The sequence below is a fragment of the Vicugna pacos genome, chromosome 35 (assembly GCF_048564905.1).
Source record: "Vicugna pacos chromosome 35, VicPac4, whole genome shotgun sequence".
NCBI lineage: Eukaryota > Metazoa > Chordata > Mammalia > Artiodactyla > Camelidae > Vicugna > Vicugna pacos.
This window is the reverse complement of record NC_133021.1, coordinates 31,366,192-31,387,396: the sequence shown is the minus strand read 5'-3', so window position 1 is coordinate 31,387,396 and position 21,205 is coordinate 31,366,192. Positions and strand designations below refer to the sequence as shown.

General features: G+C 45.0%; 2 protein-coding genes and 1 long non-coding RNA gene across 7 annotated transcripts in view; 1 reads left to right on the top strand and 2 right to left on the bottom strand.

The window, feature by feature from the left end:
* Window positions 1-21,205, bottom strand: part of KIN (Kin17 DNA and RNA binding protein) — a 398,804-nt gene that overhangs the window by 131,680 nt on the left and 245,919 nt on the right. The window lies entirely within an intron of this gene.
* Window positions 1-21,205, top strand: part of TAF3 (TATA-box binding protein associated factor 3) — a 126,357-nt gene that overhangs the window by 87,708 nt on the left and 17,444 nt on the right. The window contains exons 3-4 of one of the 3 annotated variants that reach the window (XM_072955016.1): window positions 3,535-5,363; window positions 15,180-15,262. In XM_072955016.1, the coding sequence (XP_072811117.1) occupies window positions 3,535-5,363; window positions 15,180-15,262 (1,912 nt within the window). Of the gene's footprint in view, window positions 1-3,534; window positions 5,481-15,179; window positions 15,263-21,205 lie in introns of all 3 variants that reach the window. The other 2 variants (XM_072955014.1, XM_072955015.1) reach the window with 2 other exon arrangements.
* LOC140691466 (uncharacterized) lies at window positions 16,740-19,608 on the bottom strand. 2 transcript variants are annotated; one of them, XR_012067093.1, is made up of 3 exons: window positions 18,969-19,608; window positions 17,291-17,452; window positions 16,740-17,097 (listed from the first exon to the last, which is right to left on the bottom strand). It is a non-coding gene; the product is annotated as an uncharacterized lncRNA (long non-coding RNA). The 2 variants fall into 2 exon arrangements; XR_012067094.1 differs by having other exon boundaries at window positions 16,877-17,097; window positions 17,291-17,374.

Here is a 21,205-nt window from a genome sequence, read left to right as displayed (position 1 = left end):
AAGGATATCAGCAATAAGTATTCTGAAGTTCTGCATTCAATCACTTGGAGGACATCCTAAAGCTGGCTTCTTTCTGATTTTTTTCGTGTTTACCTGTTAGCAGTTAAGCAGATTTGAAGCCCCTCCTGTCATGCTGATAAAGACAGGGACAAAAAGAAGTATTCGGATTATCCAGACAGAGTCGGTCCAGGACAGGAGTCAGCAAGCTTTTTCTGTAAAGGGCCAGACAGTAAATATTCTAGACTTTCTATGTTGCTTGGCTAGCTGGGATCCAGTAGAGCCCAAAAGCCCAGGTGGCCATTTCTAGCTGCTAAGAAAAAGTGTCACGGAAGAGGGAACCTGGGATTGGAGACCAAGAAGAGATGGTCACCAAAGTGGCGGGAGTGCAGAGGTGTCCAGGCAAAGGGAGCTTCTCGGGCAAAGGCACGGAAGTGGGACGGGCTGTGACTTGAGGAACCGCATGTTAAGTTCTCGTGGGGGGACAGGTCGAGTGCTCAGGACCCACGGGAAAGGTGAGGTTAATTACTGAGCTGGATGATGGAGCGCCTCTAGGCTGTGCTGGGGAACTTGGACTTGTGTATGTCAGAATAATGGCTTTCAACACGATTTAGCCTCTTAACAGAGGGCTTTTTGTGGAAGCTTAGCATGTGAAATAACCTTAGGGGTAACTATTGCATTTACCAGAAACTGGGGGACCCCACCTCTACTGTGCAGCACCTTAGAAGGGGTTCTACAAAAGCCGCAGGCTCTAAGGGCCGCCTTCTGCGACAGGTGCTCTGAGGACCAGTGGAGGGTGATGGAGAACCACACACTCAGATTTGTGTTTCCAGACGATCACGTAAGGTGATGTGGAGGATGGTTCTGGAGCAGGTGGGACTAGAGGCAGGGTTGTGTGTGCTATCTTGAAAGAAGAGATTGTAATCTGCACTCTGGCATTCTACTGTCTCCTTCAGCTCCCACGATTTCTAATGAGGTCATCCTGTCAGCTTACTTGAAACTCCCATGGTTGACTCAGAAAGGAGACTGAGATTTTTTTCTGAACTTGGCAGAGCCCAACCCTAGGGTATTCCCTGACTGGACCCTGCACTGATGCTTTAAGGGGAATCTTTCTGAAGTGACGCTGCTCTGACTTGTCTGGTGCCCTATAGAAGGCTGCGCAGTGGCCCAGAGAAGAGGCGCTGAGAACCTGAACTAACAGTAGCAGTGGGGAAGGCACATTGGAGGGAACGTGGTAGAAAACTGCTCACAATTTGGATACGGAGAAAGAGAGGAAGGAGGAGCCCGGAGTGAGGGTTCTGACTCCGGCGCCTGGACGGATGATGGTACCGTTCTCAAGTGACAGGAGCAATAACTGTCTCAAATTTGTCTTGTTCGCTGTGGTTTACGAAGTGCTTTCGTGTACATGGCACCGTTCATCCCCCATTCTCCCCTTAGTGCTCCTGTGGAGTGACTTCCACTGGGCGCCTTCATTCTCCTTGACCTTGTAAACATTGGGCTTCATTCCTAGTCCCCCCTGTAAAACTCTCACTCCCTTGATCTCGTGACATTTCCTGATCCCCATGTGTTTCTCCGGTTCCTCTTGTCTGTGTGTGGGCAGCCGCTGGTGTCTACACCTCACTCCCCCATTGCTCCCTTGCTGATCCGGTCCATCATGGTGGTTTCCTTTATATCAACAAAGACCTCTCTCTCCTCTCTCTCATACACACACCCACCCACCCTGTCCTCCTTTCTGACCTTCAGTGTATTTCCAGGAGTTGAGCTAATTAATAATCATCTTCCTCCTCTATTTCTTTACTCCCTCTTTATGTTAATGACTGCATTTCCCACTCCCCAGGGCTCAAAACCTTAAAACTGTTTGAATCCTTCCTCCACTCTTATACCTAATCATTCATCAGATTCTCTTCATTCTCTCTTCAAAATGTCATCTACCTCTTATTCAGTACCACTGTTCTAGTTCAGACCCTTATTGTCACTTACCTACATCATTTCGTCACCCCTAACCTGTCACCTCTCCATTAGTATCCATTTCCTCCCATCCATCATATGTGTTCCTGCCAGAAGGAGTCTGCTAACATATACCCCAGTCATTTTTCTCCCTTGTCTGAAAATCTTTACAAGGTCCAAACCACCAGGAGAATAAAGATCATGTTCATTTTTCCAGAATCCAGAACCCCTAGTATGTGGGTGTAAGCTTGCTACACTTGCTTTCTACTATTTCCCACCCTGCAGCCTACTTTCCAGACAGATTATTGCCCGGTTCTTACACAGCTTGCTATGTGCACACCCCCATATCTGCGTCATCTGTTCCTTCATCCTGGACTTTACCGTTCCCAGCCTCCAAATAGCCAAAGTGGTACCCATTACTGAGCTTTGAGTAAAGGCTAAGAAATTGGTGGCAGAGGGCATGGCTTATTTCTCAAACATGAGGAAATAATCCTACAGAGAAATAAATGCATCTGCATCCAAAAAAACAAAAAGTGCTACATAATTAGTGAGGTCTTCCCTAGAGCTCTGCCATTGAGGCAGCCTGTGTCTCTCTTGGACTGCTCCAGCATGGGCTCTGCCTCATGGTACTAACCACTCCCTGTGTGCCGTGCACACACCTGGTGTCTCCTGCCAAACTGTAAGCTCCTTTAGGTCATGATTTATTTCTGCCTTATTCCAGCAGCTCTTCCAGCCTTTATCATTGTGCGTCATGCCTGGTGGGGGCTTAGTCAACATGTGGAGAAAGAAAGAATCAGATCCCACGGCAACTCAGTCAAGTAGGCCAGGCAAGTAACATTAGCTTGTCAGAAAACAGCCTCAGAGAGGTTCAGAGGCCGCCTGAGGCCTTGCTCCGTGGTGCCCACGTGCCAGCTGAAAGTTCGTCTTTCCGCTGCCCAGTCCGGGTGGGTTTCCTCTCAGCACGCTGCCTCTCAAAGTGGCCAAGCTCAGGCAGGCGGAACAGAAGACGTAAGTGTGTGTGAATTGCGTCCAGGTTGGAGGTTTACCGTTTCCAAACTCCAAGAGTTAAAATTTCTTATAAAAGTTCTTTAAAAAATAAATAAAAATAAAAGGATGCCTCTCTGTCATTTCTGAGGACAGCAGTTGTGTAATAACCCATTTCTTGGTTTTCAGAGGGGCCTGTGTATATGGGCTGTGTGGGTGTGGGTGGGTGTGTGTGGGTGTGTGGGCACGCATGCACGTACACAAGAGGAAGAGGAGACAAGGACAGTATTTGGTCAAGTCGGGATAATAATCCATTAACGAAGCCGAGGGCAGACAGGAGCTACCTAGCCAACTCCCAAGTCCTGCAAAGAGGCCACACCCCTTGAACCAAAACCCATCTGTCTCTGCCATCACTGATGGCCACCCTCAGAGAAGGACAGCACGCAGGTTTGGAAGATCCTAGAAAACCTGCTGCCTTATTCTCTAAACCATCAGTCATTTCCTTTCTCTCCTAGAGTCATGTTTGAAGCATTGATTTTATCTCCCGGGTTTTGTTTGTTCGTTTGTTGATACTCTATTAACACCTCTTTTGTCTTCCTTTACCAGAAGAAGAGGAAGAGCAGGTGCCCACAGATGGGGGGACATCCGCAGAGGCCATGCAGGTTCCCTTGGAAGAAGACGATGAACTGGAGGAGGAGGAAATTATTAACGATGAGAACTTCTTGGGTAAGAGGCCGCTGGACAGTCCGGAAGCTGAAGAGATGCCCGCTATGAAGCGGCCACGCCTGCTCAGCACGAAAGGGGAGACCCTGGACGTCGTGCTCCTGGAGGCTCGGGAGCCGCTCAGCTCAATAAATCCCCAGAAGATCCCCCCCATGCTGTCTCCCGTCCACGTGCAGGACAGCACGGACCTCGCCCCTCAGTCGCCCGAGCCCCCGATGTTGGCTCCGGTGGCAAAGTCACAGATGCCAACCGCAAAACCCTTAGAAGCCAAGTCGTTTACACCTAAAGCAAAGACGAAAACGGGTTCTCCGGGACAGAAGACGAAATCTCCTAAGACGGCCGCGTCCCCAGCAGTGGTCGGTAGTCCTATTCGGTCCCCAAAAACTGTATCCAAAGAAAAGAAATCTCCCGGACGTTCCAAGAGCCCCAAGAGCCCCAAGAGCCCCAAGGTCATGACTCACATTCCCCAGGCACCTGTCCGACCTGAAACGCCAAACAGGACTCCTTCAGCTACGCTGAGCGAAAAAAGCAGTAAAGAGACCCTTCAGGTAAAACAAGCCCAGGCGCCCCCCGACGCCGGGAAACTGAACAGCGAGCACCCCCCAAAAAAGGCTGTCGTGGCCGATAAAACCATCGACGCCTCCATCGACGCCGTGATCGCCCGCGCCTGTGCCGAGCGGGAGCCGGACCCCTTCGAGTTTTCTTCTGGGTCGGAATCCGAGGGAGACATTTTTACCAGCCCGAAGAGGATCTCGGGCTCGGAGTGCGCCGCGCCCAAGGCCGCCGCCGCCTCGAACAGTTTCTCCAAAGCGGGGGCCACGCCGCTTCCTCCTGCCGGCGGGACCTCCAGTTCCGACCACTCCTGGACGATGGACGCCTCCATCGACGAGGTGGTGCGCAAAGCCAAGCTGGCGGCGCCCCCGAGCGCGCCCCCCGGCTTCCCCTACCTGTCCTCGCCCTCCGCCTCGCCCCCCACCCCCGAGCCCGCGCACAGGGCCTACGAGGAGAAGCCCAGGCCGCCGTCCTCCGCCGACGTCAGAAAGAAGCTGAAGAAGGAGCTGAGGACGAAGCTGAAAAAGAAGGAGAAGCAGCGCGACAAGGAGCGGGACAGGGACAGAAGCAAGGAGAAGGGCCGGGAGAAGGAGCGAGGGAAGGAGAGGGAGCGAGAGAGGGAGGCCGGCAAGGAAGCCAGGTACCCCTGGAAGGAGCTTCTCAAAGACGAGGAGTCCGACCCCTACAAGTTTAAGATCAGAGACTTTGAGGACGCCGACCCCAAAGTGAGGTTGAAAGACGGCCTTGCGAGGAAGGAGAGGGAGAAGCACAAGGACAAGAAGAAGGAGCGAGAGAGGGGCAAGAAGGACAAGGAGCGGCGGGACCGAGAGCGCGCCAAGGAGAAGGGCCGGGAGGAGAAGGCCAGGGCCGCGCCCGGCGCGCTGGCCCTGCCCGCCAAGGACGCGGCGCTGCCGCTGCCGCTGCTCAGCCCCGCGGCCGCCGCGCGCGGCCCCGCCGCGCTGCCCGCGCTGGCGCCCGTGCTGCCCGAGAAGCTGTTCGAAGAGAAGGAGCGGCCCAAGGAGAAGGAGCGGAAAAAGGACAAAAAGGAGAAGAAGAAGAAGAAGGAGAGGGAGAAGGAGAAGAAAGAGAAGGAGCGGGAGAAGGAGAAGCGAGAGCGGGAGAAGAGGGAGAAAGAGAAGGAGAAACACAAGCACGAAAAAGTAAGCGCTTTGCCCTCGGGGGCCGGGCGGCCCCGAGTCCTGTTGAGGCGCGGGGTCGTAGCCCGTGGCCGGCTGGCTGTTTCCCACGTCAGTCGCCCGCAGCGTAACCGCAAGCAGGTTTGTAAGGTGCTGGCCCAATTTAAGGTTAACCCTAACCCGTAAACTCGTCCTCCGCCCCCGTACACTGGGAAACGTTAAAAATTCGTAGCCTGATGGAGTCAGACTGTCGCCTCTCCATTAGCCACACTCATCTCTGGCAGTTTTAAGAGATCTGTAGTCTTCCACTGTGAATAATACTTTTGTAATTATCAAGTCTCCTGCAGACTGTTTTTCACCCAGATGTTAGATACCCAGCAAAGACGCATCCTTTTTTCTGAGGGCGTGCAGAACCAAGGCGCTGTTCTAAGGACCGCCGGGCCCCCGGGCTCCTCGCCGCCTCAGCTTTCTTTTCAGGGAGCCATTTTTGCACGTATTTATGGTTATGCCTGTCTGCCACTTTCTGTGGCATCTCTCATCCTTCTGTTTTCTGCTTTAATAAGATTAGGACATGTTTCTGAGTATCCGGCAGATCTGGCAGCCTGGTGGGTGGGTAGAAAATAATTCCAGGTATTTTACCTCATAAGTAAATCAGGCTTCTGTCAAACCTAGCCGGAGAAGCGAATGTACAGCCTGCGGTTTTCTAGAAACCAGGACCTCGGTCCTTTGGGTGTGACCTCAGCTTTTACAGCTTTGCCCTCCATCCCCAGTTCTTTGGATACAGTGGTTGGCTGGTTGATTTGAAAATTCCTTTTAAACTTTCTTAAAAAGCATCTAAGTGTTCATGGTGCCTTGCATACAGACCTTCAGATCCTCTCCTGCCCTCGGGAAGCCCCCTCTCAGAGGCTGGCTCCAGGCTAATACCCAATGCACATTCCACATAATAAAATGTGCCATGTTTGACCTGCAGCAGCTCTCATATCGGTACTTCTGCAGTGTTTTTAATTTCAGGCTTAACTGGAAAAATTAGTCTGGCGACAAGCAGAGATGGCCAGCCAGTCTCACATTTCTCTGCCTAACCTTATTCTTCGTCCCCCTTGGCTATTCTTCTAAAATAGAAGGAAGTCAAGTGGGAATCCTCCTACGAATAACTGAACGTCACAAGTTAACAAGACACAGAAATTACACTCTTTTTTCCCTTTTGAAGTCATTTTATCATTACGTTATTTTTCCATAGTACCTGGAAGATTTTAAACAGCTTCCACATCCCCTAGTTTCTCCTCCTGACACACCCGTGACGTGGGTCCAACAGTGTTGTTATCAGCATTACAGAGGAGAAACAGCCTGAGTGACTTGTCCAAGATCAGGGTCCCACAGCCCGCAGGAGCCGGGTCATTTACACACGGACTGACTTCCTGTTCTGAAGGGTTTCTTGCTAGCAGTCTTGCCTGGCAGCTGTCAGCCTCTTATCCGTCAGGTACCTGGTAACTCGGCAGCTGAGCCCTCAGCCAGTCAGACAGAGCTCTGCTACCTTCATCACCATCTCACCTTTGGAAAGTCAGTGGAGTTGTTTCAGTGGCCATGACGAATGTTGAGTAAAGCCCGTCAGGTTAGATGGTAACAGCTGTCCGTGCCTTTCCTCAGGGTCTCCCTGACTTTGGGAAAGACGGGCCCCTCCGACTGTCTCAGTCAGAGGCAAAGGCTTGGTTGTAAGTCACACGGATTTCACCTAACGGAAGAACCAGGCCTTGTATCCGTTTCGTTGGTTATGGATCAGATTAATGACAAAGGATAAAAACGTATACAAGTCAGCCATCAGGACTTTACAAATGACAGACAGTGTTGTCTCTAGAGTTAAGCCTGTGTTGAACCTGTCCTGACTTTTTCAGCCCTGTGAACATGGGCAGGTGGCTTATGTGAGAATTAAATGAGATCACACCTGAGACCTGCGTAGGACTGTTGCTGGCGTGTAAGTAAGTGCTCAGTAAAGAAGGATGACGGGTTATGATTCCGGTGTGAATCAACCCATAAACCATAGAAACCTACGTAGCGTTTGCTACCTCATTGGACCCTGGTGACTGACCTGTGTGTGCCAGGCTGAGTCAGCTGTGGCGACAGTGTGTAAAGGTTATTTCTGCTTCCTTGGCATCCTTTTCAATCTGAGCCCTTTATGCAGCTCGTAAAGGATGAATGTAGTGTAACCTCTGGCACGCCACTGACATGGAGTAGAAATTGAGATATTAACTCAAACAGCGACTCCTCCTCCTTCCAGCCCCAGTTAGTCTCCCTAAGCACAGAGCCAGATGTGTGAATGAAGTGCTCCTGCAGCTGGGCTGCACGGGCTCTGAGACTGCCGTACATTTCCACGGAAGTAAGATGGTTGAGTGCAAACCAAAACAAGGCCTGCCTAAGCGGCCCCAGGGAAGCGCCTGCAGTTGGAAGAGCAGGGCCCACCGCTTCCTCCCTCCGGCTCCTCCTGACTGACCCACAGGAGCAACTTCCATGGCTCACTGACCCCGATCAGCAGGCAAGGGCATTGGTTTTTAATGGGGAAAAAACCCAACTTTCCACACTTCTTTTCCCTACCTGTAAAGTTTTTACCAGGAATACCCATATTTACCAATACAAGAACCAACAAAGATACCACTAATTAAATGGGAATCTGCCTGGTGGGTGGACAGAGGCTTGGGCTCTGGAAGCAGGCAGATCAGAGGAGGGTGTTTCCTTGATCCTTAGATCCTTCATCTTTAAAGTAGGAGATGATAAGACTTTTTTAAAAACCACAAACAGTAGTCATTTATTGAGTATTGGCTAGATGCTAACCACTATGTATAAGTTTAGTTCCTTCTCACAGTGCTGTTGGGTAGATACTGTAATTTATTGCCACTTTAAGATAAGAAACTAAGGCTTAGTGAGATTAACAAATTTGTCCAAGGTCACACCCCTAATAAGTGATTGACTCCTAGGAGCTGCAGTTTCAGCTAAGGCCATCAGCTCCTGTATGTTCTTAACCACTACCCTTTCCAACATTTAAATTAAAAATAGATTAAGTGAAATGATTTATGCAGGGCACCTGGCTCAGTGATGCAACATCAGAAGGAAAAATCATTTTTCTAGCGGTGGTAATAATCCAAATTAGGGTGATTTACACGGCCTTTTAGTTCCCCTTTATGGGCAGAAATGTGCATTAGTCAGGGTTAGGCGTCTGATCTTCCACCTGTTTAAAGTTTTGAGACTGGAATGAATGTTATAGGACTGCTTTAATTGAAATTTACTCTTGGTATTTTCAGTTTAAAAATAAATAAGAAAATGTCTCAAATGTTAGTGGAACTGAAGGTTCATATGACCTTATATAGAAGAAAAGCCCAAATCCATCCGTCAGACTTGGAAATACGTCTTTGTGCTCTTGAGTACGAGAAGGCACAGCAGAGTGTCACCCCCAAACGATGACACCACCAACCAGATAGAAAGGCCCGGGAGAGGGCCACACGGAGCCTGGGCTTCAGCAGCCAGACCACCTGGTTTGAGCCCCAGCTCTGCCGGTCTTTCGTTGTCCACCAGCCTCCCCGGGCCTCACCTGCGGCCTCGTTCACTGTCTCTTCCTCCCGTTCACTACCAGGAGGAGACTGCATCCTTGGAAAGTATGGTTCATCTCTGTTTAAAAACGGTAGTTTCATAGCTGTTCTAAGAATGTTTGAACTTAAAAGTTCTCTTCTGCCTTCTCAGGAAACACTGAGTGTCATTTCATAGATGGCTGTGACAGTCAGCGTTTCCTTACAATAACCAAGAACGCTGATAATCAACCCACGGATAACTGAGCTCTGTTCACAGAAAGCTCATTCCTCCTGCAGTGGGGCCCCCCAGGTCTTCTCCTGTGGACTGGTGGGTGGTTTTATTTGCGGTAACACTGGCTACTGCGTGAACCAGCCGGAGAGGGAAGGGTGTCAGGCTGACTGAGCACGCACACGCGGTCCTTGCCGGCCTGGCCGAGGGCACCATGGGTCCGGGGGCTGCTGCTCCTTTGTCACAGTTGAGAAGAGCGCACAGAGAGCTTGAGTAACTCACAGACGAGCTGTGACACAACCCAGGCCTGTCTGATTGAAGCCCGTGTCCTTTATTGCCCTTTCTTCATTCACGGGCTTCTCAGGCCCACGATGGGAGCTGACGAGGGGATGAGAAGGTTTCACAGTCTACGGTGAGGGGACATCGTGATTTTAGGAAACTTCAGTCCCTGAAGAGACCAGACAGCGCCTGTTCAGCTGCTGGATTGTAAGGGATAGGCCGTGGTGGTCCTTGAAGCTTGAAGGATTTCAGGCATCAGGACAATTGAAATGTCTCATGCTTCTCCAGTCCCAAACCCCTTGGCATTTGCCCCAAATAGTCTTTTATTGAACTTAAACAGTTTGTTTTTTAGAGAATGAGAAGTGGTCTTACTGGCTGGTGCTTTGACAAAAGATTTCTGTCGTCTTTCTGTTTACAGTAGTGTTGTCTGGTTTCCAGCCGTTTCTCACCAGCTGTCATGATTAACTAGTGAAATGGAGAGTTTTTAGTAAATAAAATAACCCAGGAAGAAGGGGGAGATCTTCCCTTTTTGATTCTCATAACTGTCTGTTCCAAGAGGAAGCCAGTAGCTTAGTGTTTAAATGAGTACGTTTGAATTTATGGAAGTTTCCCGAAGGCCATCCCCAGGGCTTCTGATGAATGAACTGGGCCTGTGCTGAGAGCCCGAGCCCTGGTTCATTGTCCTCATGGGGGTCCCACTCGTTATGCGGACCACAACTGTAGGTCTTCTCTCTGTTTAATATTTTAAACAGTTTATCATGTTGGTTACATTGTGTTTCTGAATGGAAATCATGTAAAGACCTTAAATGTTAAGAAAGATGACAGGTTGGTTCCCAGTTGTCATATGTCAGCATCTAAAATGTTTGGTTATTAAATTCAGCTTTTCACCAATGCTCTTTCTGGACATTTTTCTGATGCTAGCATCGATGGGGATCTGCAGTAGCACCGGCTGAGTTGCTGCTACCCTGCCTAGCACACACATAGAGTTTTTTTTTTTTTAATGAAAGAAGTTTAACATTAAAAAAAAAAAGAGAGAGGAAATAAAACTTGGCCAGATTATACTGACAAAGCCGCCCATTACCTTTGCAGGAAGCCCCTGTCAGAAGATAAACTTTAAAGCTGGAATGCATGAAAGAGTTCCAAGATAGAATTTAAATTTAAACTGATTCTTTATAGATAAGCTTTTTAAAAATCCACCTCTTTGCTTCAAGTCAGGATTTTAAAAATAAATTTCCCCTTTAAATCTCTTGAGCGATTTTCATTTTTTGCAAGGCCGCACTGCTGGTGTCCTGGAAAAATGGAGAGTTAGTGCTTTATCAGTTGGTGCCCTGAGGTATGTGGCAAAGAAGCTAAATCCTTGAAGATTAGCAAAAAAATGCAGCACGTGGCAATAAGGGGCTTATATGACTACTAGCATTAGTTCAGGTGAAAAAAGTATTGCTTATACATAAAACTGGACAAATCCACTGACAATGTATTTTTAGTTAGCTACAAAGGAGGCTTGCATTACTGGACTTTGCCTCTTTGGTGAATTGGGAAGCTTAGTAATCCACTGTAAATGCTCTTCTGCACACCCCAATTCTCAGCATCACTCTAAGGACCGTTCTTTTATTTTAACCCTTACGAGCTCACGTTGTCCCCAGATTTTGGCTTCGTGGCGTTAGTCATACTGTCTAAGTAGTTGTCCTATTTGTCATCTAGTTTATTGTTTCTGGGACGGACATGTGAGAAATTATTTCATGATTGTAGGGAATGTCCCCGTGTTTTTATTTTGGTAGGCATTCCGATAAAGTTAACTTAAAAGTCTGGTAAGAAATTCTTATTTAGAAATTCTTCTTTCTGTGTCTACATTATTAGCATCCTTATTCATCTTTTTCGACACTTGCTTGCATTCTGTCTATATGTTAAATCAGATTTAACTTCTTTAAGAATGAAATGAAAGTATTTAAGAATGTTTAGGGAGAGTTACCATATGTCGTGGTTTGCCTGGGACAATCCAGTTTACACCTGTTACCTAGTGTAAATGATAGCTCCCATCTTCACTCTCAAAGACCCTAATCACAGGTCAGACTCTGAGATCAGAGCTGAGATAACAGGTTCTGAATCATTCATTCATTCAATAATTTTTACTAAATATCAACAGATATTTACAACAGTAAATTTTTAATGTGACTTATATCTCTCCATTTTTGTTTGCTTAAATTTTCACACTTAGTATCATTTAACTTTTTTTAATAGTAGGTCATAAACAGCCCATGTCTTGATTCTTTTGCCCTGCCAAGCTGTGTAAGTCAGCATCAAAAACTCAGCCAGTTTAGTTGAATGGAGGGGAGGCCAATGTTAATCTAAATTTCCATATAAAATAGTTTTCCATAGAGGGAAAAAAAATATGTGTGTCTATCTATCTATCTATCTATCTATCTATCTGTCTATCTTACAATCAGCCCTAGCCATCTCACAAATCCATGTCATTCATCACAAAAGACATTGACAGCGAAACTGAGTAGCTCCATGTGAGACATCAGCGTTACCAGAAGAAAGAGGACTCAGGATGTGTGGCAGTCCCGGAGTAGTATGGTAGGACAGAGGGTACATGTGGTGTCAGGAGACCGGAATTTTGATCATTTACTTACTACCTTTGTAACTCTGGCCAAACCACTTAACCTTCCGGAGCCCTCAGTACATGTGGCTGATAATACCTTCCACACCTACATTCTAGAGTTGTAAAGGTCAGATTGGATCACGCCGTTGGGCCACGTCTGTGAGGTGCTATGCAAGTGAGTTATAATTATTGTGTAGCATGGCAATAAAAATGGACCAAAATACAATGTGAAGCATAAGAATAGTAAAGAAGTATTTTTTTTTAAAGGTAGGGCAAACAGCTTTATTTTTAAATAAAGCTTAAGAAAGGGTTCTTTAAGTATAATTCAGTAATAGTATTGTGGGTTGAAGGAGTATGGACTGTTACTCCCAATACCTCATCACTTAGGAGTGTGTGACCCCAAATTTTTTTAGAATTGAAGAAATGTAGGAACTTTATGTAATTTTTCATTCTCTGAATGAAAGCAAAACTGTATTGAATCCTAGTTTTGCTATTTTTGTGACCTTAAAGCAGAAAAGGAAAAGGAAACAGAAAAGAAAAGAAAAATGGTTGCTTCATGTATGGTCAGTTTCCCTGTAGGATGGAAACCACCTTGCCTGCCCTACATGTTTGTTAGAAAAAACCTCAGTGAGAGGATCTGAAAAATAACCAGACTTGGTGCCTGGCAAACATTGTTTTATAAATGTTTGTTTGTTCGGGATACTTTTGTTTATTTTCCTCATAGATAACACAGAAAGGTGAGAAAAATATATAGAAGCCTTAATAGTTTACAAAATAGACTGGACCACTGGGTTTTCAGATTTGTTTAGATATGGAACCCTGTGTTTAAAAAGAAAGAGAAAGTGAACACAAAAGGTTCCCATGAGTCTTGCTGTGCCCCCACCCAAGGGACCCTTGACCCCCAAGGCCTTAAGGAAAACCACTGGACTAAGAATTGGGCCAACGAAGGAGACATCTGCCCAAAGGGAGACCATTTAGAGGAGCAGGTTTTTGTGGGGAAGTTGGTAAGTTACGGTTTAGATGAGATGAAGTACTTACAGGATGTTTCATTGAAAATGTTCAGTAGGCAGCCTAATGTTTTGGTCTGAGTTCTAATCAGTGCTATCCTAGAAGGGGAGACTCTGAAGACACGGTGTATTTAAAAGTCACGACGGAAACCGTGGGCGTGGATGAGATCGCTGAAGAAAGTGGGTGATGATGAGACTGGAGGGCCATGTAAGGCCAGGCGAAGAAGAGGACCCTGTTCAGGACCGAGAAGGAGCATGATTCAGACCTCAGTGGGACAGACTGGGACATCAGGAAGTAATTAGTGTCCAGAAAGAGTAGGTTGAGTGGCCTGGTTGGGCCAGAGGACAGATTGGAGTTGGTTGAGGAATGAACGATAAATGAGACAGAGGTGCAGACAAGCGAATGTGAGAGGTGGTCCTCCAGAGGTAGAAGGGGAGGTGATTTTTTTTTTAAAGATGGAGTTGAGCACATTTGAAAGCTAGATGACAGTAATGAATGGAACTGAGAAGTTGAAGCTGCTACAAATAAGGAGGAAGTTTCTCTAGAAGGCTGGAGAGGGACTCAAGTCTAACTGTGGTGCAGAGAGGTCGTAAGGGTGGAAGGTATTGGCTGGCTAGTAGCCTCAATGCTTTTTTCCTGTGGAGTTTGAAGAGCAAAAGAGGAAAGGAAATCATGGGCTGGGTCTTCCAAGATGTAGACGTTTGAAATCATTGCTTCCGATGAATTTCTAAAATGTATCGTAAGCACTTAGTGTGTCAGACCCTGTGATAGGCACTGGGAAACAGCAAGAGACGGAACAGTCCCTGCTCTCTTTAGTCTGGCTGGTGGTAATCCAGACAGGGTCCTGACGGCAGAGATGACGTTGGACTTTTGATGGCAGAGGTTTGGTGGTTTTAAAATTTTCCTTGGAATGGCTCAGCGCTCCGGAGGCTGGTTTTAGATTGATCCTGGACAAAGGGTGAAATGACCGAGAGGCTTACAAGATAAGTGAGTGGTTTATTCAGCAGATGTTGGCTGAGTACCTCCTGTTCGAGAGAGTGATCGAAGTCATGGATATTGGTGTGACAGTGGGTTAAAAAAAATTCAAGAAGGGGACAGGTGAAAACACATGAAAAAATAATAGATTTAATCAATGTGCAATATATTAATTACACGATGTAATAATACTGAGCATTATGTTATAAATTTATTCCCCCTGAGAACCACTGCTGTATTCCATTATGATTTAATTGTTGAGCTTGAAATATATAAATTAGTAGTTTGCACTAGCTGTCACAGTGACTAGAGGAATCCTGCTGGCATAGAGTAATACCCTGAGACCAGGGATGTCATCCATCTGGCAGTGCCTGGGACAGTCACATTCAACAAAGAACTGTCCCTCCAAAAATGCCAATAAAACCCCTGTGGAAAACCTGATGTAGAGAATAATTTGAATGACAGAGCTTTTGTTCATTCAAAATATTGATTGTACTGTCGAGGATTTTCAAGCCAGAAAATTGTGAAGAACCCTTTTAACATCATGCTTTCGTGGTATATTCCCTTTCTGGTTATTAGCTCAGAGATTTGTGAGATTGTCGCCTTATTCAGTGTTCATGGCCTCCACCATCAGTCCTTTCTTTAAAAAAATGTTTTTTCTTTTACAGTATTTCAGATCATTTTTTCTACTAGCCAAAAAAATGGAACAGTTTAATGCTGGAATTACATTTCGTGTGTCAACTCCTTATATGACAATGTAAACTGAAGAGGAGCTTAATGTCGTTAAGACCCATAAACAGATATATTTATCTCGTAGTGAAGATATCACTGCATTGTTTTCTGTGTATGTTAAGTCTGGCAATTACTTAAATGTTCCCACCGAATGACCTAGGTAGTAATTTTTGTTTAAAAATTCCAACAATAAAATCCAAGGAATTAATCAGAACTAAGAAAACACAGAAAAACTCCCATATTTATTAAAGTGGTTAAAGTTTGGGGAATTTCTCACGATGCAGGAGGCCTTCGGTTGTTGAGAAACAAGAACAGAATAGCCCAGCTTATCCCTGCATACAGCCTGGTAACCACATTTGAAACTTAAAAGCTTGTTGAGTTTGTAGAGAAAGGAGGAGGAAAGGGAGGGGGTACTTTTATTGAGAAAAGTGTATCTGACTGTAATGTAATAACTTCAACAGATAAAAGTGGAGCCAGTGGTCCCAGCCCCGAGCCCAGTTATCCCCAGATTGACACTCAGAGTTGGAGCTGGCCAAGACAAGATGTAAGTACAAACGTTTCCTTCTAGAGTGAAGTTGGTGGCACTTAACCTCCTCTGCTCTTTCCTGATGGATGTGGAAGTCCACAGACCTTTCCCTGGGTGAGCACGTGGGGCCCAAGTTTTACTCTGAGGCGTCTTCATTTTCAAATTTTTGTTACTTCCTTTTCAGAGCAAGTGCTCATTCCTTCATTTAACATATAGGATCCTTGTTTTTTGTGTTTTTTTTCTTACTCTTTTTCTCTTTTTTAAAGACTAGCATGAGACATTGTTTCTGCATAGTTTGTAAGGCCCTAGTTATCTTTAAAACAAGAAACTATGAATTGAATGGACCAACTGCCACAGTACACCAGGCGGATGTAATGTAAAACCTTCTCAAGTGTGTTCTCTGTCACCAGGACAAAGAACGAAGACTCTCCCCTTGCTCCAGTGACACATGGCTTTATTCTGTACTTAAAAACACAGATACTGCCAAAGACTTGGTGAACAGTATGTAGTAGTAACAACTGAAGTCTTAATTATCTGCTTTTTTTTTTTTTGGCCTTAACAGATTTTTGTTTTTTAATTTCATTGAAATATAGTTGAGTTACAATGTTGTGTTAGTTTCACTCACAGGTGTACAATACGGTGATTCAGTTATACAATTTATATGCTTTTTCAGATTCGTTTCCATTATAGGTTATTGCAAAATACTGAATATAGTTCCCTGTGCTCTACAGTAGGGCCTTGTTTTTTATCTGTTTTATATATATTAGTATGTATATGTTAGTCCCAAACTCCTTATTTATCCCTCCCCCATCACCCCTTTCCCCTTTGGTAACCACAGTTTGTTTTCTATGTCGGTGTGTCTGTTTCTCGTTTGTAAGTAAGTTCGTTTTTTATCATTTTTGTTTCTAGATCCCACATATAAGTGATATGATATTTGTCTTTCTTTGACCTACTTTGCATAGTATGATAATCTCTAGATCCACCCATGTTGCTGCAGATGACATTATTTCGTTCTTTTTCATGGTTGAGTAGTATTTCATTGTGTGTGTGTGTGTGTGTGTGTGTGTGTGTGTGTGTGTGTGTGTGTGTGTGTGAGATATATGTATATCTCAGATCTTCTTTTTAATCGACGTGTAGTCAGGTCACAGTACACCACATCTTTTTTCATTCATCTGTCAGTGGACGTTTGAGTTACTTCCACGTCTTGGCTATTGTAAGTAGTGCTTTTTTTTTTTTTAAGGGAGAACTGGAAATGCAAACCCCATGTTTGCTGTTTACTTTCTTAATTTTCATGGAATCACAGTATCAGCCCCCCCTTCTTCAGAAATGGCTGTGTCTGTTTTAGTCACTTTTTGGGTGCAAATTAAGGCCTGTGTGTTCTTATGTGATCCTAGTAAGGGGGTGAAACATTGACTGTGCTTGTGTGAAGCACGTTGAAAATCATTCTTCTAAAATCATACTATACATCATTGAAATGAATTGTACAAGCTCAAAGTACAAGTTTACAACCTTATTTTTTACCAGCAAGCCTGAAAATGGATTAGTTTACATTGCAAACAATCAAATAGTGTGTAGAAAATAGGCTTACAAGGCATTTAACTTCCATTCAGTTTTCAGCCATAAAAATGGAAGTGGGAGCCATGAACGTATTTATTTAGTAGGTAGAGGAGACAACAGGAAGTCTGCTTTGTGTTCTCACGGTTCATTCCATCTTAGCGTGTGTGTGTGGTGTGTGTTCTGTGCAGCTGCTGCGTCTGTTAGTTCCAGATGTAATACAACGAAAAACTCCAGTGTTGTTCTGATGAATGGCAGCACAGGGGCAAACGTGGTCTCCTAAGAGAAGGCATATTCTTCTGAAGATTGAAAGAAGAGGGAAGGAGAGGGGGTATAGCTTAGTGGTAGAGCCTTTGCTTAGCATGCACGAGATCCTGGGTTCAATCCCCAGTACCTCCATTAAAAAGTACACACACACACACTCTCACACTCTCTCGTTTTAAAAAATGAAAATTGAAAGAAGAAAACCCAGATAGTTCATACTTTTCTTACCTAAATATCTGCATAATTTCCACATGACTCTTTCTGGTTGTGCCAGTGGAAACCCAGACAGTAGGTCGTGGTATTGCTGACAAGCTTAGAAAATAGAACAAAAATACTGTAGATTCAGCTCCTTGTAAACCAAATACTGGTGCCTGGTGCCCTCTGTTTTACCTACAAAAATTTGAATGATATCCGTACACGTCAACCAATAGAGGACAGAGGGCTGCTCAGCAAAGAGCCCCAACCGAAGTAACTACATATACCAGCTCCTTGGAAATCCTCTGTCTGGGCTCATTTCTCTAAGGGGAAGATGTCCTTATTTATCATTCCACAAATACTCTTCTCCTACCCATTCATATTTATTCCAGTTTTCTCATAACTCACCATTACTCAGTCTTTACTTTCATGCACAAGTTTGGCTTGCTTACTCCTTTAGAGAAATACGGTTAGCACAAAGGCATTGACAGTAATATTCATCTCGTCTGCCCCTAAGCATGTTTCAGTTATTCTGCCAACTATTTTTTTTTTTTTTGGTTTCAATAAATCACTCATATACCTAAGATATTGGAAGCTGTGAGAAATAGGTCCTATGATTCTGGAATAAAATGTCCAGTATTAAGAAAATTATAACACCCAGACATTCTAGACAAGTTGTCCTTGAGAGTAGAACATTATACAACATGTAAACTCTTCAATATTTAGGTAAATAGCTCCCTTATCAGGTGAATAATCATTTGACCGAAGTCAGACACAAGGAAATACTTGCAATGAATTAAGTGTAATAAATTAAGAGAAAAACATAACATTTTAAATTTAAAAAGAGAGAGAAAAAGAGGCCCAGGTCACATAGCAATAGGATTTTATGTAAAATATGACTTAATCAGTCAAGGGGTGTTCTTGTTTTAAATCTAAATCAGAGGTCAATAAATTAAGGCCATGGGCCAGTCCCTCCCACTGTCTGTTTTTTTATGACTCACGAGCCAGGAATGGTTGGAAAAAATTAAGAATAGTAATACTGTGTGACACATGAAAATTATGTGAAACTAAGTAAGAGTAAGTAAGGTTTTATTGTTGTGGCGTAAGGATACGTGGCTTGTTGCTTGGCAATAATGCTGGAAAAGAGACCGTGTATTCACACAAACGCACCTTGGCTTAGTCTGCGTGCACCTGGGGGTGCAGGGACACTCTTTTGAAGCGGAATTAATGAGGAGACCAGGATTCAACAAGGGGAGTTTGAATAGTCTGGGGGAGGGGGTGGTTTATGGCTAAAGAACAGGGAGGGAATGGAGTCTTGAAATTACAGGAAAAAGAAAAGACTTTACAGGGTTCAAATTATACCCTCTCGGTGGAAGATCTCTAGGACAATATTTAGTTTCTGATCTTATATAAAGAAATTATGTCTTTGGCCCTTGATCCTGGAAAGTACTTTGAGGTTAGATTATTTCCTCTATTCACTATGATTGTTCCGTGAAGCCAGACAGAGGGGCTTGTCCCCCCCTCCCCCCCCCCCCGATTTGTCGTGCCTGGAAACTGTTCTCAGGGGCCTGTGGTGAGGCCAGTACCGCCTTCCGATAGTGTTAAAATTCAGGGTGCCTTCACAAGGGCCTCAGATTCCTTTTACTGGGCTCCCAGTAATGCATGTCCAGAGTTTCCCTTCGTCTGTGTTGAGGATGAAACTAAGACTGACCGTGCAGTTACAGCGTCAACGCTGAGTGTGTGGGCTGGTTTGCCTGCGGAGCGGGTGCGCCTGGCCCCGCAGTCAGGGTCTGCCCGGGCCAGCCGCCGGGCGATTGTTACCCAGTTGGCTTTGAGCAAGCGCAGGAGAACTGGGCCGACTGCGGGCATTCGTCCACGCTTTCGTTTCCACCAAGAAGACAGAGCAGAGTGGCGCGAGGGGCTCTCCTCGGTGGCGCCGGCAGGGGGCACGCGGCAGAGCGGGGCTGCCTCTCGTGTCTGTGTCGGTGTGCGCTTCTCTCTCTGAAGCTCGAAATTCCATTAAAGGAGCTTCTCATTAAAAAAGATAATTTTAAGTATTGGTGAGGCATTAAGAGAAAAGGTAAGTGTAGGCAAAGACTCGGGGGCGAATAATGGCGGTTGTCGGGGGGCTGAGCGCCCTTGCCCCTCGCGGCTCCCGGGTGTCGCGCTGACGCCGCGCGCCGCCGGGGCCCCGGGACGAGGCGCCGCTGCTTGCCCGCCTGTTCGGTGGCGCGCGCGCGGGCGCGGTGGCTGTGCTGCCGTGGCCGGGGGGTCGCTGTACGAGCAGCCGTGAGCTGCCCTCCTCGGTGAGCTCCCCAGAGCCGGGGGGATCCACGCCCTCCGCATGTCCGGTAGCGCGCAGTCCGTTTGCAGTCAACGTCTAATGCCGTATTTGATCACGTGACACAGACTCATTTGTGACGCCTTTCATGAATGCAATATCGTCATTAATAATTGTAAATTTTCTTTTGGCTGAGACGTCATGATGGATGCTCTCTTTTTACAAATGTAACCCTCTTCCCCAAATATGCAAATTATGCTGGGATATTTTTCGGTGACCACGTTACTCCTGGAAATTAGTTTTCTTTCTGCTGACGTCTTGTCACCACAGCCATGAGTATTGTCAGATTCCTTACAATTCAGGATATTCTTTCAATAATCAGACGTCTCTTAGAAGAGGTGCTCAAAATTTGATGCTTTTCTTTTTGTGTAAGTAATTCGATTTTTTTGTTGCAATTTACAGAATCTAGCTTATGCCTGGGAGGAGGCTTCGTAATAGTCGTAATTTCTAAATTACTTATATATACTGTATATGTGTGTGTATTTATATATATACACATATATATACAGTATATACAAGTAGTTTTGAAATTATATGTATACATACATACACACACATATATATGCATAGATATTTGTTGTCTTTTTTGTGTTCTAAACTTTTCTGATTAACACATTTTTGACAGCACGACCAGAAGTAGAGAATAACCGTGGACAATCACAAAAAATAACCATTTAAAGTATTTTTAAAGAAAGTAAACATTTTATATTTTTATGTAGCCAGATTTAACTGAAAGAGATTTAATAGGTAAACATGTATAGTGGTGTTTTAGTGACAAGTTCTTTAGAAAAATAATAGTAAACGGTTTTATCTCACTTTCTGCATTTTTCTTTCTATACTTAAGTTTACATGTTTGTTGATTTTTAGAGGAGACACTGGGGATTGAACCCAGGACCTTGTGTATGCTAAGCATGCGCTCTACCACTTGAGCTGTATCCTCCCCTCTCTTTCTATACTTAAAATGTTTTTTATTCACGTGTAACTTTTCTCCAGTCTGAACAAATTTAGGGTGACTTAAAGAGAGAGCATAAATTTCTAGAAAATAGAGATGGTAAACCAAGACCAAGGACAAGGGAAAAAAGCAAATGATTGCATGTCAAATATGATCACGACCTCCTAGTAACAGGGGCAAAAAGTGAAATGCGTTTTTAAAAAGGAAGGTACCTCTTAGTTTCTCAAGAGAGACAAAGTTTTTCAAGACACTAAATTTGAAATTTTATTTCCATAAGGAACCAGATGAACAGTGTCTTCCATAGCAGCTTTTACAGCAGATAAAAGGTGTTTTTTATTTGACTGTTTCTTACACCAACCCCTAATCCAAGGGTACAGCATAGAAACACACTCAGTGAAGATGATGCTGTAAAGTCTTCTCTTCTCTGGTTGAAACGCTCTTACTTTCGTTTTATGTTCGTCAAGACTCTTGGCTGCAAGTAGCAGAAACCCCAATCAAACTAGCTCAGAGAAGCAAAAGGAGTTTATTTGATTTCAGGTGAGGCTGTATCCAGGGTTCAAAAAGCATCATTAAGACTCAGCTCACTTTCTTTTTCTCCATCTTGCCTCTGTGTGGTGGCAAAGATGGTCCAAGTTGCTCTTGACTGATACTGAAG